General features: G+C 33.9%; 1 protein-coding gene across 14 annotated transcripts in view; it reads left to right on the forward strand.

Moving 5' to 3' along the window:
- The window catches only part of TCF12 (transcription factor 12), a 374,750-nt gene that overhangs the window by 313,695 nt on the left and 41,997 nt on the right, over positions 1-19,058 (forward strand). For 10 of the 14 annotated variants that reach the window (XM_038580520.1, XM_038580518.1, XM_038580521.1 and 7 more), the window contains 4 exons: positions 12,904-13,009; positions 14,053-14,192; positions 14,480-14,624; positions 14,960-15,024. In XM_038580520.1, the coding sequence (XP_038436448.1) occupies positions 12,904-13,009; positions 14,053-14,192; positions 14,480-14,624; positions 14,960-15,024 (456 nt within the window). Of the gene's footprint in view, positions 1-1,479; positions 1,657-12,903; positions 13,010-14,052; positions 14,193-14,479; positions 14,625-14,959; positions 15,025-19,058 lie in introns of those variants that run through there. The other 4 variants (XM_038580529.1, XM_038580531.1, XM_038580528.1 and 1 more) reach the window with 3 other exon arrangements.

A 19,058-nucleotide genomic window follows, 5' to 3' on the forward strand; every position in this document is an offset into this window, starting at 1 on the left:
TTTATTACTGTAATTTGATCAGTATGCTTCATAAGAATGGATTGGGTTTTTTTGTTTATTTTTTGCTCTCTTATTGAATGTTTCTGGAATATTTTAGAAGAGCTCTGCTTCATAAAGATGCCTTGAAAAAAGGTGATGTGCCCCTTTTTGCAGCTTGTTAGCTCTCCTCTGATTAGCGCAGTTTTGTTAGAACCTATAAGGCACAGAGAGAAGAGAGAGTAATACAAAGAGGTTTTGACAGGGAGCAAGGAGACAAAATGTTTCCATTCTGTTTCTCTGGGTTAGAATCCAGACAAATGCAAAAGACAAATTGAAAACTTTTTTAAATAACAAAATAATATGTGGAGAAACATGTATTTGCAGACAGTATCTAAAACATTTTGACCTATGAGTATAATGAAATGCTTAAGTCTATGAGACATTTCTATACCTTATTTTTCCTTTTTGAGAAATTTGAGCATTAACATAAAAATATGATTATATAAAGTATTCTTTAAGAACAATAATGAACTTGCAGGAAAAGGAAAGACTTTTAGGAAACTTTTTTGTAAAAAAAAAAAAACAAAAACAAAAACAAAACTTTTTTTTTAATCCGCTATAATGCACATCTTGTCTGTCATACACACCAGCCTTTCACACTTTTATATAAGGGAAAACAAAACCTTGTTTGTTTTTTCTATTTAACTACTGAATTCCTTTCACATATTAGATGGTCTAGAAGAGTGTAGTCCATTATAAACTTTTAACTGGTGTGGTAAATGAGGAATTTGAGGAGGTTTGTAACTGAAAATCGTATTATGTTTTTAAAAACATTTTATTTTCAAGATAATTTTTTTAAGTTTTTATACTGAACTTTTTCAAGAAATGTGTTCCTTTCAACATTTTTTTCCAATATGATTTCTATAACCTAAAAAAAAATCATGATCTGCTCTAGCTAGTTAAGAGGTACTTATGTGATGGGTCCGCTTTCTCCAGGAAGTGATTTTGTACAAGGCTTAACTGTCTAGATCCTTCTTGTTACACATGATTCAATGTTTCCAATTCCTGATAGCTTGATCATGTGTTTATCAAAGTTGGAAAGCAACTTTAGACAGGCCAGATGGTAATGTTGCTAGAGGTATATAGCAAGCTGGGTTTCCCTGCCACCTGTACTCTAATTTAATTAATTAAAACTAGAAAACAGATTGAGAGATGTCAGTTTGCCTTTCTTTGAGAGAGAGTTATGTATCATATATATGACAAAATTAACAACTTCCTGGGACATTTATATCTAGGACACTATATCTCTTTTCATTATTTAGCATTCCTAAGTGACTTGTATTTTTTTAATACCCAAACTTTGTCTTCTTGGTATCCTCCACCAATGCAAGGACTTGATAGAAATTGAAAGAGGTTACTTACAGCATAAACCCTCCCCTCCCTCTCTGGTCTGTGAGTTGGTTCAGTCCTATTTTGCATAAGTTCCTTTTGAGTAGATCCATGTGTGGATGCATAGTGCTGAAGACTTAACTCTGTTTGGCTGTGTGGATGTATGTCTTGGAGAGAAGCTGTATGCATTAGCTGCAAACTAACATTTTCAAAATCAACATGTATTGTGCTTATCCTGTCCCTGGAATGGGCAGCAATTCTTTGATGTATTACTACAATGGGAAAACGGTAAGTCCTTTTCTTTGTTCATATAGCTTCTAAATGGCTTGTTTAATGGAAAATAGTGTAGATTAATTGCTTTTTACTAAGACCTGTGAGGTTTTATTATTTTCTGCAAACATTTAAACTGTGTGTTTCTTTGTAAGTAGTATCAGTAAAGTTGCCTTTGACACTGTTACTCAGTAGTTGTTGGCTTTTATTTTAGAAATAGGATAGAAAATAAACCTGAATTTGTGACTTATTATTTTTAATGCCTGATATCTTTAATAGCAATGAGCTTGAAAGTACATTTTTTCAATGTTTTTTATATTGTAAACATAATTTATATATAAAATATATACACATTCACAGAGAGAGAGGATTGTTTGATGCTTTGTAGATAGAAAGGAAAGATGAAAGTCATCTTGGATATTCATAAAAATAACAAGTATGAAGCTCTGGGAATGATTAGGGAAGCAGTCAGCTAGTGAGGGCCGTATTTCCTGTTTGGAGTTTCAGGTCCAGAGCCTGACTTTACTGGGATACCATCTGTTTCCAATCAAACTAGAATTTTGACCCTGTACAGATTCATAAAGTAAATCACTATTTTTCAAAGAATGCATTTAAACATTTTCCAAAGAATGTATTTCTGGGCAATTTATAGCACATGGTTAGATGTTTTAAAATAATACCTTTCTGTGTTGCTAAGCAAAGCTTTTCTTAATATTATTTAGTATATTTCTACAAAAGTATCTTTAAGTCAGAGGATTTTGTATATTCTAAAAGTGAGCTTCACTGGAAAATTAGGAGTTATCCTTATAAGATAATTGATAAACATGGTAAAAATGTTATACTACTGAATAACAATCTTGGATTTATGTCAGAAATTCAGTATTTTCCTCCTTAATCTTTACCAAAAAAATTTTCCCCTCAGGTGTCTTATTAAATACACATATGACTTTAGTGATTTGGGGGGGGGGGGTCAAGAGTGGAGGCATTTTTAGTGTTTGAAGTTATAAAGAAAATATAATCACATTTTCCTAAAATAGGTATAAAATCAGATATGCTTGTTCCTTCCCTTTTTTACTGGTTGAAATGTTTTAAAGTAGCATATGGTTCTAACCAGGATACATGAGAACTAATGAAAGCACTTTCTCATTCTCTGACTGCTTTGGGAAGGCCTCTTTGGACTCTGATAGCATTTGGTTAACTTTTGGTAAGCTTTCTTAATAGATGATAATCAAGCCAGAATATCCTAAACTTATTTAAAAAGTATGTATTCACACTACCCATATAAGCAGAGCTTTGGAGAATGTGAGAGGTAGATTTAGATGGGGGAATATAAATGAAATTATTTGATCTTTGTATAGCTTCCTTGCTGTCTTTAAAATGTGAAAATACTTTTATATCCAATTCTCAGTAAAATAGTCATTTTGAAGATTGTGTGTCTGTGAGTTCAGTAAAATTAATTGTACAAGACCTCTGAAGCGGGGAGAGGCTATAACTCAAATTGAGTTTAGATTTTATTCTTTCAAGAGCACAGATCACTCTATTACAACATTTCTCTTTGTTCTACATTGGGTTGGGGGCAGGGGACAGCTTTGATGGTATTAAGTATTTCCAGACTTACGGTAGATGACCTAGCGGGTATGATAGAGAAGTGTAGCCTGAAAATTGATAGCCTGTGCCTGATATAGGTCAAAGGTGATTTTTATATTCTTCAAAAATGCATAAAGAGCTGATACATTGCTTAATCCTCTGTATCATAAGGCCCTAGTCTTAATGTATTTTCCTATGTGTATTTTATTTTTACCACCTCTAGTTTTTTCATTATTCTCTTATAACTCTTCAATAAGAAAACGATGTAGTATGTAATTACATTATCCAAAGACTATGTGAATGCCTCACTTTATTGTGAATATTGATTGAGGAATGTCTACCCATCAATGGATCATGGTAAAAACTAGTACTTAGTATTTCCAGACTCTAAGTGAAATATATACTTCATTCAGTTATGGAATTTTTATATAATCCTCATAGTGAATAGGTTAAATTTAAGCTCACTCTTTAATCCCACTTTACAGTTTATTTTAGATGATAGGGCAGGTTAATAGTTTGAAATGCTAACAAGTTCCCATTGATTTCATTTTTAAGATCCCATTGTGGGTGTTAAGGGAGCAAGAAATCCTGATTGGTACTGGTCTTAAAATGCTTTCTCTTTTTTTCGGGTTTTTATTTTTATATTTTCAAGTTGGTTTCGTGTATTTAAGGATGTTTGAGGTATTTTAACAATAAGACTGAATAGTCTTTAGCAAAAAACAGATTAATGAGAGAAGAGGTTTTCTGTATTTTATTATTTAAGATTTTGTGGTCATATTATGTTGTTGGAAGTATAACAGGCTTGGGCATCCATATGCAGAAACGCCAAGATGTTAACCCTATTTTTCCCACTATTTGAAAAGAGAAGGGCTTAATAATCTGTATCATATGTAGCCTTTGTGTAGTTGTATTCTGTAACATACTGTAAAATATTAATATGTTTATCATAAACAGGAAACTGAAAACCATTTTGAATATCAAGTTTTTGAGATTTAAAAAATAGCAAGGAATAATGGGTTTCTGAGCTTCCTTATGTATAAAGAACTTGGCCTGCATTCAGTTTTCTCATTGATATGACTAAATTGTGTCCTTTATGCAGAAAGGTAGAAAGTCTTAGAGGTAAAGGAAGTAAAGTTTTGGGAGGAGAGGATTCCTGTTTTCTTCACCTTGAGGATTCTGGAGTTTCGGCCTTCCTCTGATCTGATCAGCCTCCATTTTCTAGGCCTTGAACTGAAGATGCTACAGAGTGTTCCAGGTATAAAAATTGCAGCAAGTACAGACATGATGCTCTTTTAATTGTATGACGGGATTATTTTAATCTTATTAGAGACAACACAGAAATCCAAGTTTTGAAACTCAAGCTTAGAAATACACTTTTAATATTGAGCTTCTTTGGATGGAATCTGGGAAAGAAGAAACATGATTATAAGGGCTACTCTCTGTCAGGAACTATACTGAGGGCTTTATGTTTACCTCCTTTAACTCTCAAAACCTCTCTGTCATTTAGTTGTTACTACCATTCTTTTATAAATTAGGAAAACAAGGTTCCGGGAAGTTAGATAACTTGCTCAAGCCTCACCCAAAGCCTCACCCAGTTAGTAAGTGCTGAGGTTAGAATTGAACCCAAATCTCTCTCCCAAGAGTAGGTTTTCCCAAAGGCAAGTTAACTAGTCTCCGAAGCAAAAGGCCAGACTTCATTTATCCTTACTTTAATTTGTATCAAAATATGCCACACTGGAAAGAAAATGTAACTGAGGAAAACAGGAGTCCACCCTTATAAACACATAATGTATTTTGCATATATGATGAGACTAACAGTTTTATGAATGCAAATTGATGTAGTCAGTCAAGCAGATTTTTATTAGTTTCTGTGGAAGAGCTTTAAACCAGATTTGTTTAAAAACTCAGGAAATCAGACTAGCTTGGTCTTCTTTTCTAATAGAACTCATAGTACTGAAAATTGGTTTAGCCATGGTTTTGGCACCTGCCTGCCCCTGTAGTTTGTATTTTCATAAGAATTAGAGTATGAAGTAGCTAATGTTTCATTGTAAATACTTCTAAGCCTTATTTTGCAAATAAACATTCTCAGTTAATAAAAGCACAGAAACCATCATGAAAGCATATAGAGCTACGTTTGGGTTCCATTGGGAATTTATTGCTAATTAACATGAGAGAGGAAAGTACAAGGGAATTAATTCAAATTTCTAGCCTGTGTATGGGTCCAGTAGAGTTAAATCTAACATTTGTATGATGAGGAAAACATGAATTAAAGAATTCTGAAATACAGCGCTAAAGACCTAGAATGACAAGGACTTTAGCTTAAATCTACTTTGAAGTTCTTCCGCTTTACCAAAACTATCTAGAATATAGATATAAATCCAAAAGGTTTTTGGTTTTTTTTTTTTTTTTTTTTTTTTTTTTCTTATTTTGTGAGCACAAATACCAGTGAGTTTAAAACTACAGCCGTTGCCAGGAGAGTATGTTGTCCCTGGTCAGCTTTATTAATGTTTTAGAAAGAAATATATATCCCTTTCCACTAGTTCATGAATGTGTTGAAGAAAGAGATCAGGTGATGTATTGTTGGATCTAAATTTCTTTAAAATATAGGGAACTAAGGAATGACACTCATCGCTTTGTTCAGTATATTAACTTAGCATACAAATTTCAAACCCAGTCCCTTAAAAATTCCATAGTTTCTCTCTCAGGAAAAACTGTGATTATTACAACAAAGATAGCAGTTACAATAAAGAACTGGTGAAAAATGCCCAGTGATGTTAACTTAAGATTAATAAAAATGTGCTTACTTCCTGAGACATTTTTCTCACAATTGAAAACCAGTAATATCCAACTGTGCTTGTTTGATAGCAGAATTAGTAATTGATTTTTAAGCTGCTTTGTACTAAAAACTGGAATTTTGTTTTCTTGTTGTTAGGAAATTTTACTTCATTTCACCCCTAAATATGTCTCTAGGAATTCTTGGGAAAATATATTGATCCCTTTATTTATGAAACTTGAAAATAAAAGCACGTATTTTTATCCCTTTTACAGAAGTCCCAGTTGTGTTTTTAGCAGGCTAATTAGATAAAAGGAATCCTCAGAGATGGTTTATATGTCCCTGAGTTAGTCCTTGTACTTCAGATGTTGTGCTTTATAATGCCTTTGGTTTGAGTTCTTAGGGTATTTGATATTGAAACTATGTAAATATTTTCCCACTTAGGCTTGGAATTACCGTAAAAACTCCAGTAGTAGATTGGACTTGATGGCAAAATGGCAAAATTTCTATTTTTATGAAGTAATAAGGTACTGAAAGCATTAAATATTTATCAAATCTGTTACTTAAGTATTCTTATACTGAAAAATTCTTTTTTTTGTTTTAAGATTTTATTTATTCATTAGAGAGAGAGAGAAGGAGAGGCAGAGACACAGGCAGAGGAAGAAGCAGGCCCCATGCAAGGAGCCGGACATGGGACTCGATCCCAGGACTCCGGGATCACACCCTGGGCTGAAGGCAGGTGCCAAACCGCCGCTGAGCCACCCAGGGATCCCCAGATACTGGAAAATTCTTAAATTAGGCAATGATTTTATAGATTTATTTAAAGTCATTAATGTCTTTCTTTGGGGTTATATTTCTTTTAATTTGTATTAGAGAAAGGAACAAAGAAATTAGAAAGCCATAAATTTCAGAAACCTTAAAATTTTGCCATTTAGGTTAAAGATGCTTTTTATTTAAGTTTATATGTTAGATCAGTATTCACAGAAAATAATGGCTCGAGAATGATCAGAAAAATTAATAGAAAATTGTTTTTAGGAAATTTCTTGAACTTCCTCTAACACCTACCTAGCATCCTTGTCTGAATCAGTATAATTCTTAAAGCAAAACTTTTCTTTACTCTTTTTTTAAACAGCCTCTTTTTACTACATTCAGGGCCCCCAAAATTCAGAATTAGAAACTGTTGTTTGTATTATTGTGTGAGGAACTTGAATGGGTTCATCATCAATAACCAAAAAATAAATACTTATATTAATTACCTAGTTTTTCTTAATTTTTAAGTGTTGACCCTTAACATGCATATTTTAAAAATTATTGGCCCAGGGTTTTAAATACAGTTCTGAAAGATATAATTTTCCTTAGGTTGTGGTTTTCTTTTTTTTTTTTTCAGTGACCTAGATTTTTTTTCCCCGGTTTTAGGTCCTCAAGTGGTATATCTTATAAGTTTATTATTGTTTAATACAAAATATAGTTATATAAAAATCAGATAAATTAAGTGGCTATTCCTGAATATAATATTACACTTTTATTTTGAAATTGTGGTGTAGGGTACATTAGCCAAACGTTTTGTTACCTTGGTAAGTTGATAAAGACTGTGCTAAAGATGATTTCTCTTACTAAACTTTTCACATAAGGGAGGTCCTTGTTAGCATGTATCAAAATGTTTAATGTTACTTAAAATACTGGAATTTAAGGAAGACTGCTATTTACATCATCTTGACAATAGGGCTAATAGATGCCTAAATATAATGAAATCTTAATAATAATTATTGTGTAAGAACATATTCAGATAAGCTTTTCCATCTTTCTTTTTTCCAAATCAGGTGAAGATGTTCCTAAATCATTTAGGATAATACTGGTTTTCATAGGCCTGGACTCCAAGAATATTTCTTTCAAAATAATTTACGCAATTCTAAACTGAGTAAGGAAAAATGATTTAGACCTATGTTGTTCAGTATAGTAACCACTAGTCGCATGTGACTATTTGATTAAAGTAAAATTAAAAATTCAATTCCTCAGCTGTACTGTTCATACTTCAAGTGTTCAATAGTCACATGTAACTAGTGGCTACTATATTGTATAGCACAGATGTAGAACATATTTATCATCACAGAGACCTCTGTTGGATAGTGCTCATCTAAAGCATTCCTCTCATTTTCTGTGGAAGGGTATCTTAATTAAGATTTATAGCTATTCTCACATACTAAAGAATTCCTAACTCATCTCCTATCATTTGGGACGTTTAAAAATATCAGCCACCACACAGGCTATGGATCTATTTTTAAAGGCATGGGGAATGACATCGTCTTTTAACCCATCACTGGATGTGACACAATTTAAAAAAAAATGAAAAAGAAAAACCTATCTTTTTAGCAAAAGCTGCTACTTCGCATCTTTTCTCAATAACTATCAGAAAATCATTTATGGCTCCCTGCCTGACAAGGATGTTTCCAGTATTAATCACAGGAAGGATGCATTGAAATCAAGAACACAGTGCACAGCTCCAGCCTTTAGAGCTGAACAGAGAATGATCTGCCCTGAATTAGGAGTTATCCATATGACAAAACTGAATCATCCAAGCAAGTAAAAAGGAATGTTTTTGTTAACTTGACTCCCAGTTGGTTGAATGAGCTAAAACATCCCAAGGATAATTGTGTAATCACTGTAAAGAGTAATTGTGAATATTCACCCCTGAAATGCTCTGTCACTCTTAAAAAGTAAGTTTGGGTGGGTGACATGAGGACATTAAAGATATTGATGTGGATTTGTTCTTTTCAACCAGACTTAACAGGAAGGGATCTTAGATTTTCAGTTATATTCATTCAAGTTGGAATAAATGTTACAGTTCTGTTCACCAGACACTCACAATTTCTCTCATCACCATTCCTGGAGGATAAAATGTGTAAGTGCTTGGGAAAGAAGACAGTGTCATGATAACAGTTGTGAGCCTTTCATTCTGAAATGGAAGTTAGAATTCTAAAGAAAAGTTATAAATATCTACCACATTTTAATTTTTAATACATCTTAAATTATTTAATTATACCTTCTTTTAGGTTTTTTTTTTTTTTTTTTTTTTTTAAGTAATCTCTACACCCACCGGTGGGGGTCGAACTCACAAACCTGAGATCAAAAGTCACAAACTCTACCGACTGAGCCAGCAAGGCGCTCTTCTATTTCTCTTTTGAATAGTTTGATTCCTGGTAGATTTTAATTATTTTAAAGCATATATATTCCTTTCTCTTAATTTTAAGATTGTTTGTTGTGATACAAAATCATACTGAAGATGTAAACGTATGATTAGATCATTAACTAGAGAAAAAAAAACTGGCATCTATGTGCAGGTGATCAGATGACATAAGCAGTCTGGTTTTAATTTGTGGCCAGTACTGATTGTAACTAAAAGAGACTTGCTCTTTTTGTGGAATTGGCTGACTATTCCCCTACATCTGGAGTTAATAAAGTCTTTGAGACCACATCAGTTGCGCTTTGCCGCAAGAACTCTTTGATCTGAAAAATTGAGACTGGCACAACTGCTGCTTCATAACATTGCATCTATGTTTTTGCAAGCTATGGTTAAGATACCAAAAGTAAAGTTATTTGGCCGGTGTTAGAAATGCTGTTAGATGGGCCTCTTTAAGAACCAGGTTTTTCAAACATTTTTATTATGATTAAAAACTTTAAACTTATGTTAGTAAATAAATGATAAGCTTTCTTAATAGTTTAGAGTTTTTACCATTTTCATTTATAAGATCTATCTTTTAAAAGTCCATTCATTCCTTTTCAAAGTCTGTTTATAAAAACTAACATTAAAAACAATTTTACCTCTAAAATGAGCCTTGTTTTTTCCATACAGCTTAAAATTTTTACATAAGAATAGGCAAGTCTCTTCTGCCTTTGTTGTGTTTATCTTGGTTTTCTTGTTTTCCTTGACAGTGATTATCTGATCAGCATATTCTTCTTCGTTTAACAGTGATTGTAAATCAGTACATTCAGGTTTATCCTTTATTTGCTTTTATAATTGCAAAAATTTAGAATCTTTTAAAGTGTAGTATATTATGTATGGAATACAGTGAATTGAATAGGAATAAAGGTAAATAAAAATTGACAAATTACACATTTAAATTGACAAATTATGTAGATTTTTTTGTGAGATGACACATCACAATGAGTTTTTTTCACAAGTTGGAGGCTTAGATATTATTTCAATCTATAACCCGGATAGAGTTAGAGAATTTTGTATTTCATGCTTTGAGATCATGATGGTGTATATAGTAAATAAGCATTTGTGACAAGAAGCGTATGTTCTAATGCTGTCTTCTAAATTTTATCTCATTTGTATTTTCTCACTGGTCTTTGGATTTACTTTATTCTTCATTGTTTGTAGTTTCAGCCTAGTTTGGAAAAATCTATGTATAAAAGGGACAGAGGACATGTAGGTGTAGCTAAGTTTAGATACTGATACTTGATTAAAAGAAAAAAAGTGCAAAATTCCTTTCCTAAAAACTCTTCCTGCCCATCAGCCTATATAATACATTCCAAACACCTTTGTACATACCCAGTTATTTCACTCTGACACTGTCTTATGTATAGCACTAAACTAGAAAAATATATTTAGTATGTGTAATGGGGAAGAAAACACATTTTATCTGCCATATTCCTTTATCTAGGGTCTTACTAGGTGGTTCTTAGGTCTTGTCCCAAACTTGTCAGGTAGCACAGGTATGTAGTTTTTACCTGTGGGATATGAGAGGAAACTAACCTAAGTAACATTGAAAAGATACACACCTGTGCTAGTATTAAACCAACTAGTTGGCAAGAAATGTAAAATAACTTTTTAATCTTCTATTTAGCATGAATTGTATTTCTAAGTAGTATTATGCAGACAAAAATTAAGAAACAGCCCTTAAGAACTGAAAAAGGGCAATATTTTGTAGAATAATGGCTCCTACAAGAATGACAGAAAGATAATTGAGATATTATTAGCTAATCGTGCTTACTATGCTAAAAGCATTGTATATGTATTATCTCATCTGATTTTCCCATCAACCCCCTGACGCAAGTACTGTTAGCACCATCTTACCAATGAGGAAATTGAGTCTTGGAAGCTTAGGTAATTTGTCAAGAGGCTTTATAGTTAGTTAATGCCTCAGAGGAAGAATAAATGAATATAAATGATAGTTTATGTAAATAAAATTTTGACTTGCATTTTAATCTCAGTGTGTGCTTCCTCAACTTTTTTATTAGTGCATAGACATACATGCTCAGGATAAAATACCAGAATATGTGAAAGGACATAAAGTAAATGTCTTCCTTCCCAGTTCTAAGTCCAGAGGTGTAACCACTAAGTTTCTTACGTGTAATTCCAGAAATATTCTATGCTTGTGCCTAAAAGATGTGTATGATTGTTTTTATACATGCTCTCATAATTTTAATAAAGTAGCTATTTTCTTCTACTTAAGTAAACACTTAGGATTTTTATTTTGGAGTGACATTTAATGGATGTACTCTTATCTAACTAAACAAAAGAAATATATTTTCTATGCTGTTCACAATAGGATACCTTTTCATTCTTCCTCTTGGTTTACTCTTTTATAGAGTGTGCATCACCTTAATTGTTAATTTGTTTTCCTTTTTTGATTTTAGCGATCATGATGAGAATGGTTTTATCGTATTTTGATTATTAAGGTTATTTAGCTGCCCATTTAGTTTTGTGGAGAAATGGCTATGTTGGCCATTTGCCAATTCAAAATGTTCATAGTTTGCTTATCTGAAACAAAGGTTTACCAAAGGAAATTAATACTGCTCTGACAAATTAAATGAGATTTTTCTCTTTTTTTAAGATTTTATATATTTTATTTTAGAGAGAGAATGCATGTGCACATCAGCAGAGGGAGGGAGAGGAGGAGGAGGATAGAGAATCTCAAGCCGACTCTGTGCTGAGTGCAGAGCCAGATGCTGGGCTCGATCCCATGATCCTGAGATCATCACCTGAGTAAAACCAGGACCCTCAACTGACTGAGCCACCCAGGGACCCCTAAATAACTTTTCTTAAAGCTGTGGCAGACTTGAAAGTTTACTTAAAGTTAAAATCCCTCAGCAGAATTTGCTTTTAATTTTGCTAACCCTACTAAGTTTTTTTTTTTTTTTTTAAAGATTTTATTTATTTATTCATGATAGTCACACAGAGAGAGACAGAGAGGCAGAGACACAGGCAGAGGGAGAAGCAGGCTCCATGCACCGGGAGCCCGATGTGGGATTCGATCCCGGGTCTCCAGGATCGCGCCCCGGGCCAAAGGCAGGCACCAAACCGCTGCGCCACCCAGGGATCCCTAACCCTACTAAGTTAAGCAAGTTTCTGGAAACCTGCGTTGTGCCTCTTATGGTTATCCTTTAATAATAACAAAGTATAGTGACTCTTTAACCCAACTCATTTTGATTTTGTTAAGTCTTGTAACAGTGAAAAGAATGAATTTTATGCACCCAAATTCTATTTCATGCTGTATTCAAAAGACATTGTTTCCACTACCACATTTTGAGTCCAAATAAGCCTATATGAATTTGTTTTGTAAACAAAACAACATTTATGACATCATTCAGCCACTTGGTGTAATTGTCACACAAAGATGCATATGGGGATTTTTGGAGTAGTGTTTTTCTCTAGTAATCAGCTAAAAACAAATACGTAGACAGTAAGATTATTATATATGTGGATTTTTTGTCAGTTTCTTTGGATTTGTGGCAGCCCTTTACACAGATATTTTTTTTTAATTTTTTTTTAATTTTTTAACCTTTACACAGATATTAACTGGGCCTTTTTAGGCCCTTTATGAAATATAACACTCATTTTACATAAGTGATATATATGATAGTCATTTACATTTTAATTAAATTTCCTGTTTAATTTAAAGGTATATGCACCATCCCCAAATTCAGATGATTTCAACCGTGAATCTCCTAGTTATCCATCTCCCAAGCCACCAACCAGTATGTTTGCTAGTACTTTCTTTATGCAAGGTAAGTACTGCCAAATAGTTGTCAATCCTACAGCAGTTATATCTATTGTATATTAGCTAATATTTTAAGATTGTGAGGAAAAAGAATACCTATACAGGAATTCAAATGTTATTTATGTAGGTATTTTTGACCAAAGTGAATTAAAATTTGGTTTAAAATTTCTAATGCTGTTTATTGCTGATTGCAGTATAGTTGGACTATCCAGCAAACCAATGGTGTGTCCATCTAGTATTGATCAAACTTATAAAGGACTTCAGTTGAAAAAAATGAGTAGAACTACTTTTTCTCATTTTAGAATTTAAACGAATGAAAGATATTAACACTAGTTTCTTGTTTAAAGTATAGACTCTTATCACTCCTAGAATGATCAATATAAAGAGTGGATATCAAAGAACAGAATAAGGCTTGTTAAAAAAGAAAAAGTATTGCATTTCCTTTAATTCATGTCTAGCAAATCATTTTTATTTGGTCTCCTTTGGTTTTGGACTATGGGAAGCCTATACTATACTATGGAAGCAGTAAATCACTACATAAACGCTTCTTGGACTTTACACTCATGAGTGAAGTCATTACTAACACATTTCACACTATAAGGTAGTCATTATCAATTACTTATGTTTTCTATCAGAGAAACTTCTTTATTCCACAGTTTCATAATATTTGATATAATGTACATTGCTTATTATAAAGAATTTTTTGGTATATTTGTGGTTATACTATTCAACCAAAATTAAATCCAACCTATCCTCAAATTTGAGATTTTTATTATCCTCTTTGATATTAATTTAGATCTTTTGAGGATTTTTATGACAACCTGCCTACTGCAGTTTGGTTTATTTTTTCCCCACTCTAATTATAAAGCTTTCTTCCCTTCTTTTAAATAGTAATTACACAGTTTGGAGGGAAAAAAACTAAGATAGAAGACTGGATTGGGAAAGAGAGGGAAGAAGTATCTGGAGGTTGTCTTTTTGAATTCTTACAGCATCAAAATAAAAGAAAAAATTTTAGCTAAGAAAAATTTTGTATTTCTCTTTTCGTCTTAGATGGGACCCACAATTCTTCTGACCTTTGGAGTTCATCAAATGGGATGAGCCAGCCTGGTTTTGGTGGAATTCTGGGGACCTCTGCTTCCCACATGTCTCAATCCAGTAGTTACGGCAGCCTTCATTCACACGACCGCTTGGTAGGCTGTAACATGTGACTAGGGTGCAGCAATACTTTGTCTTCGTTTGTGTTTCTCTTTGGATTACAAGTGTAAGAATTGATTCTGCCAAAACTTCTAACATTTGAAATACTTCTAGGCTCACTATATTTAGTATGCCTTTTTCAAAAGTAAATGACAATAGCAGTGCTCTTCCAGCTGCTAACTTGTAATGTTCTCTTTGACCTGTATAATAGTTGTCCAGTTATATGTGCATATTATTCAGAAAATGTATTTAATAGATCATGTTTCTTTCCCTCTTTCTCTAGAGCTATCCTCCACACTCAGTTTCACCAACAGACATAAACACGAGTCTCCCACCAATGTCTAGCTTCCATCGTGGCAGTACCAGCAGTTCGCCTTATGTTGCTGCCTCACACACTCCTCCCATCAATGGATCAGATAGCATTCTAGGTGAGCTGTTTTGGGTTGGCAAAACTCCCTAAAACCTACTTTGGGGATTTAAATTAAAACCGACCCCACATCTTTCAATATGCTTTTTAGTTTTAAGTTTTAAAATGAGAAAGAAAGGAAGAAAAACTATTTAATTTTCATTAATGTAGAAACTGGTAAGGAACTCATCTTTAACTTAAGTGTAACACATACACAATATGTGCTGATTTATCGTGACAGTGTGTGAAATAATGGTAGAGAGCACTCTTGAAATCATGGCAGAATGCAAAAAAAAAAAAAAAAAGGCATGCCTACCTGCTAAAATTCTTCATTTGTTTTCTACCTGAAATATCCAGGAACCAGAGGGACTGCTGCTGGAAGCTCACAGACAGGTGATGCACTTGGAAAGGCTTTGGCATCTGTGAGTATTGATTTTACCTATTCTGCTAAATGAATTTTATGGTACTGAGTGCAGTGGCTATATTTTGTTGACAGTACATGCCATAGTTAAAGGGTGTAGTTACAACACAATCAACTTCATATCTCATTTAGAACTCTTCTCGGTTTGTATTGATTCTTGCTGCCCTTAAAAATAAATCAGGAGAACACCTTCTCACCCCACTCCCACAAGACCCTGTCCTTCTAAATTCAATTTAAATACGTCTTTGATTTAATGAAACAGATGTAGATAGAAGAGAAATTTGTGAATTTTTAGATCGAAAGCAAAAATTACTGAGATTGTTAAATTTATGTATTGGTTTTAAATAAACACTTAGTGAATTGCCCATGTAAGTCGGATGGAACCAAGAAAGACAACTCAGTTATTCTTTTGGTCCACAGAAGAAAGTGTGTTCATAGGAAATTTTTCCAAGGAAGAAAGTATTTTGCATATTTTTTAAAAGGAAGAATAATCATCTGCAACTGATTCAAGAAATAGGAAAGGAGAGTCTTCCCCAAAAAAGCCAGATTCATTGAAGAACACATGCTAACATGAGTAAAACTGATTTGAAGGAATCCCATAGTATTTTCTTGAGCAGCTAATTTATATCACATCAGGACATTAATGACAAAGCAATGATTGTTTTAATAGCTGATCCTTAAAACATTAAAACTGAAATATCTGGGCAGCCCCGGTGGCCCAGTGGTTTAGTGCCTGCCTTTGGCCCAGGGCGTGATCCTGAGGCCCGGGGATCAAGTCCCACATAGGGCTCCCTGCATGGAGCCTGCTTCTCCCTCTGCCTGTGTCTCTGCCTGCCTCTCTCTCTCTCTCTCTCTCTCTCTGTCTCTCATGAATAAATAAATAAAACCTTAAAAAAAATAAAATAAATTAAATAAAACTGAAATCCCTTCTTTTGGAATTCTTTTGGGAGAGCATTTACCAGTAATTCACAAAGACTCCAAATCTAATTATTTAAGAGAGGCATTTCTGCCTTGTACTTTCTGAATTTCTCCTTAGGCTTTTTCTTTCTTTTGTTTTTTTTGTTTCTCCTTGAATGGTATGCCTCTCAGAATTCTCACAGAGTTGTCTTACATTTTCTATAAAGTGCAGTTAACTCTATCAGACACATTTACTGTTATTCCTGGGGAAGGCAGACCACTTAATATGTGAGTAGAGGAAGCAGCCATTGAACATTTAAGAAGGAGATAAACCTCTTTGTATATAGTTTCTGTAAATAAACCTTTCTCTGCATCCCAGTACAAGTTTCTTGAGTAATGAAGCCAAGGCAAACTCAACGACCACATAGTGGAGCACCTCACAAAAAATGGAGCTCAGTAAATGGTTGTCAAATTCAGTCTTGCATCATATGACAAAAATAGTGAAGATAAGAACAAAGCTCACAAAAATATCAGCTATAATTTGAATGTTTACTGGGTACTAGGCATTATACTAAGCATTTACATGCTTTGTTTCATTTAATCCTCAAGAAAACCCTGTGAGGTTGGTATTATTATCCTCACATTACAGATGAGGAACTAAAGTTTAAAAGGTTAAATAACTTCAGCTCAGAAAGATTAAGTAGTTTGTCCTAGGGATCACCAAGCTAGGAAGGATAAAGCCCATATATATTAGGTAAGAACCTGGATCCAACTGTCTTTTTCACTACTGTTACTCCAGAAAGAGAAATGCTACAGTGACTGCAGTTTCACAAGGTGTTGATAAGGATTAAAGGAAATGGTCCTGCTTTTTCTGGATTTATTCCCACCTGATGAAAACTATCTGCTTAGAAATAAAGTTTTTCTACAATATTAAATCTCAGGGCCTCCCAAGAATTTGATTGGCTTGCCATATTTTCTGTGGATTCTGAAAGAATCTGGTAGCAGGTATTTCACATGTAGGAGGACAGATAACATTGAACTTTGAATTCTAGTCAACTTTAAAAAATACAACCTACATTTTGGGGGCTTTTTTTTCCTCATAGGTCTTTTGTTTATTTTATGCAAGGAAAACTTCTGTAAAGAAACCTTGGCAGGTAGGCAGGGAAGAATACGTAATGTTCTCTCAGTGGTTGTCCTTCAAGCTCCCTTTCAGTTCCCCTTCTTCTAGCTGACTTTTTTCCCATATTATGACCAGCATACTAGCCAAACCAGTTGGCATTAGGGGGGAAAAAAACATCCAAATTCTCTATGAGTGGAAGCCAGGCAAGAATGTTTAATCTAGTTAGTGGGTGGGCTTTGGTTGTCATAGAAACTCAGCTCTGTCATCCTATGTTGTTACTAGGCAGGAGCAGCCAGGTCATTCCATAAATCATTTCTGTCATAGCTGATGGTGATGCATTCCATCTGCTCCATCACTGCATGCCATAGTCTGCACACTTGAAATCCCTTCCTTCAACCCATCTGCTGCCCCCTCCCCGCCAGACACCTCCCCAAAGTACATTCTTTCTCTAACTTCCATTACAGACTTACATTTACTTTAGTGCTCACAGAACGTACTGAAAAACAAAAACATTACATGGGGAGTAGGAAGGATTAGAAGAGATGAGGAGAAGGAATTTTCTGAGGATTACATTTGAGAATCTAACATGCATATCAGAATTTTATGTTAGGTATTATGGATCTTTGGAAATGGTGACCATAAATACTTTGAAATTTTAAGTTCTTAGAATATGACATTTTTAATAAAGCATCTACTTTTAGATGGAAAAAACACTATGCTGTTGTCATTCGTAGTTATTTCTAGCTTCCCAGTCGTCTGATACATGTCTTAGAAGGTCTTTCATGTGTGAAACATCACAGGGTACAACCTTTGTTCTTTAGTTTAGGTATTAAAGAGCACACAGAATACTGTGATTAAACATGTAAGGCCAGATAATGCATTTGCAAAGGTTCCTTTATTTTAGGTTTAAGCCGGGATAATTGTGGTCTTAATCTCAGGATAGCTAGAAAGAGAATTGTACATGAAAGTATTTACACAAAGTTCCCAAAGCCCTGTGGATTATGCATTAGTTTAGATAATAAACTAGGGTAGATAGAAGGAAAGGAAAATCTGGGTATTCGTGCCATTTCTAATGTGTTTCCCTGAACATTTGCCAGACAATAACCCTTTAAGATTGTGCCCATGGAGAGTTATGTAGAGGAAGAAACATCTGGTTTATTTCAGTGCCTAATACCATATCAAAACACTTGGTCTTTAATTTAGAGGAGATCAAACAAGAGGACTGTTTAACTTTGTTGATTATATCAGACTTCTTTGTGATAATTTATGTTTTGATTTCTACCTCCGAGCAAAGAGAAAAAGAGGGAGAGTGAGAGAGTGTGTGTGTGTGCATGCGCACGCGTGCGTGTGTGTGTGTGTGTGTGTGTGTGTGTGTGTGTGTGTTAATCTGGATAGTTAAATGGTCAGTAGTCTCTGACAAAAGAAAAGAAAATTCAGGGAAGTTGACGTTTAAAAGTAATTCATGAAATAAGTTTCTTTGTTCCTTAGACTCAATAACATTAGCATAATAAAGATTAACTGAAATGTGCACTGTAGTGTTTAAAAAATTGGGCTCACAGTTCCAAGGTTGGGCTTGGGAGCCCTCCATTGTTTCTTTTTTGTCTGAGGCCCTTTTCATTAGCTTCTGGCTTATTGGCACCCTGCTGATTGGAATGGACCATGACTGATAGGAGGAGGAGCCTCATTTGTTGCAGTAAAATGAGGCATATTACCGTTTAAGCCTGGCAGAAGGTATTGGGAGTTATTCATCATTGGTCATTTAACAGTATGAGGACCATGGACTGCATGCAGAATGAGTTCTTACTTTGTGTTTATGCTTTACATTCTAAATCACTCCCATCACCATTTTTAAAGTGACTGACTTTTCTTTTTTTTTTTCAAACATCAGTGTAGGAGTTCTTTAAGGTCAGAAAGTATAAAAAGTAATAAAATCCTGATTTAGAATGTTCTTTGTCAAAGTCTAATTTTAGAATTTCTTAAGGTAACAATTTCTATAGAACAAGTATAATTTGTATGTG

The sequence above is a fragment of the Canis lupus genome, chromosome 30 (assembly GCF_011100685.1).
Source record: "Canis lupus familiaris isolate Mischka breed German Shepherd chromosome 30, alternate assembly UU_Cfam_GSD_1.0, whole genome shotgun sequence".
Taxonomy (NCBI): Eukaryota; Metazoa; Chordata; class Mammalia; order Carnivora; family Canidae; genus Canis; species Canis lupus.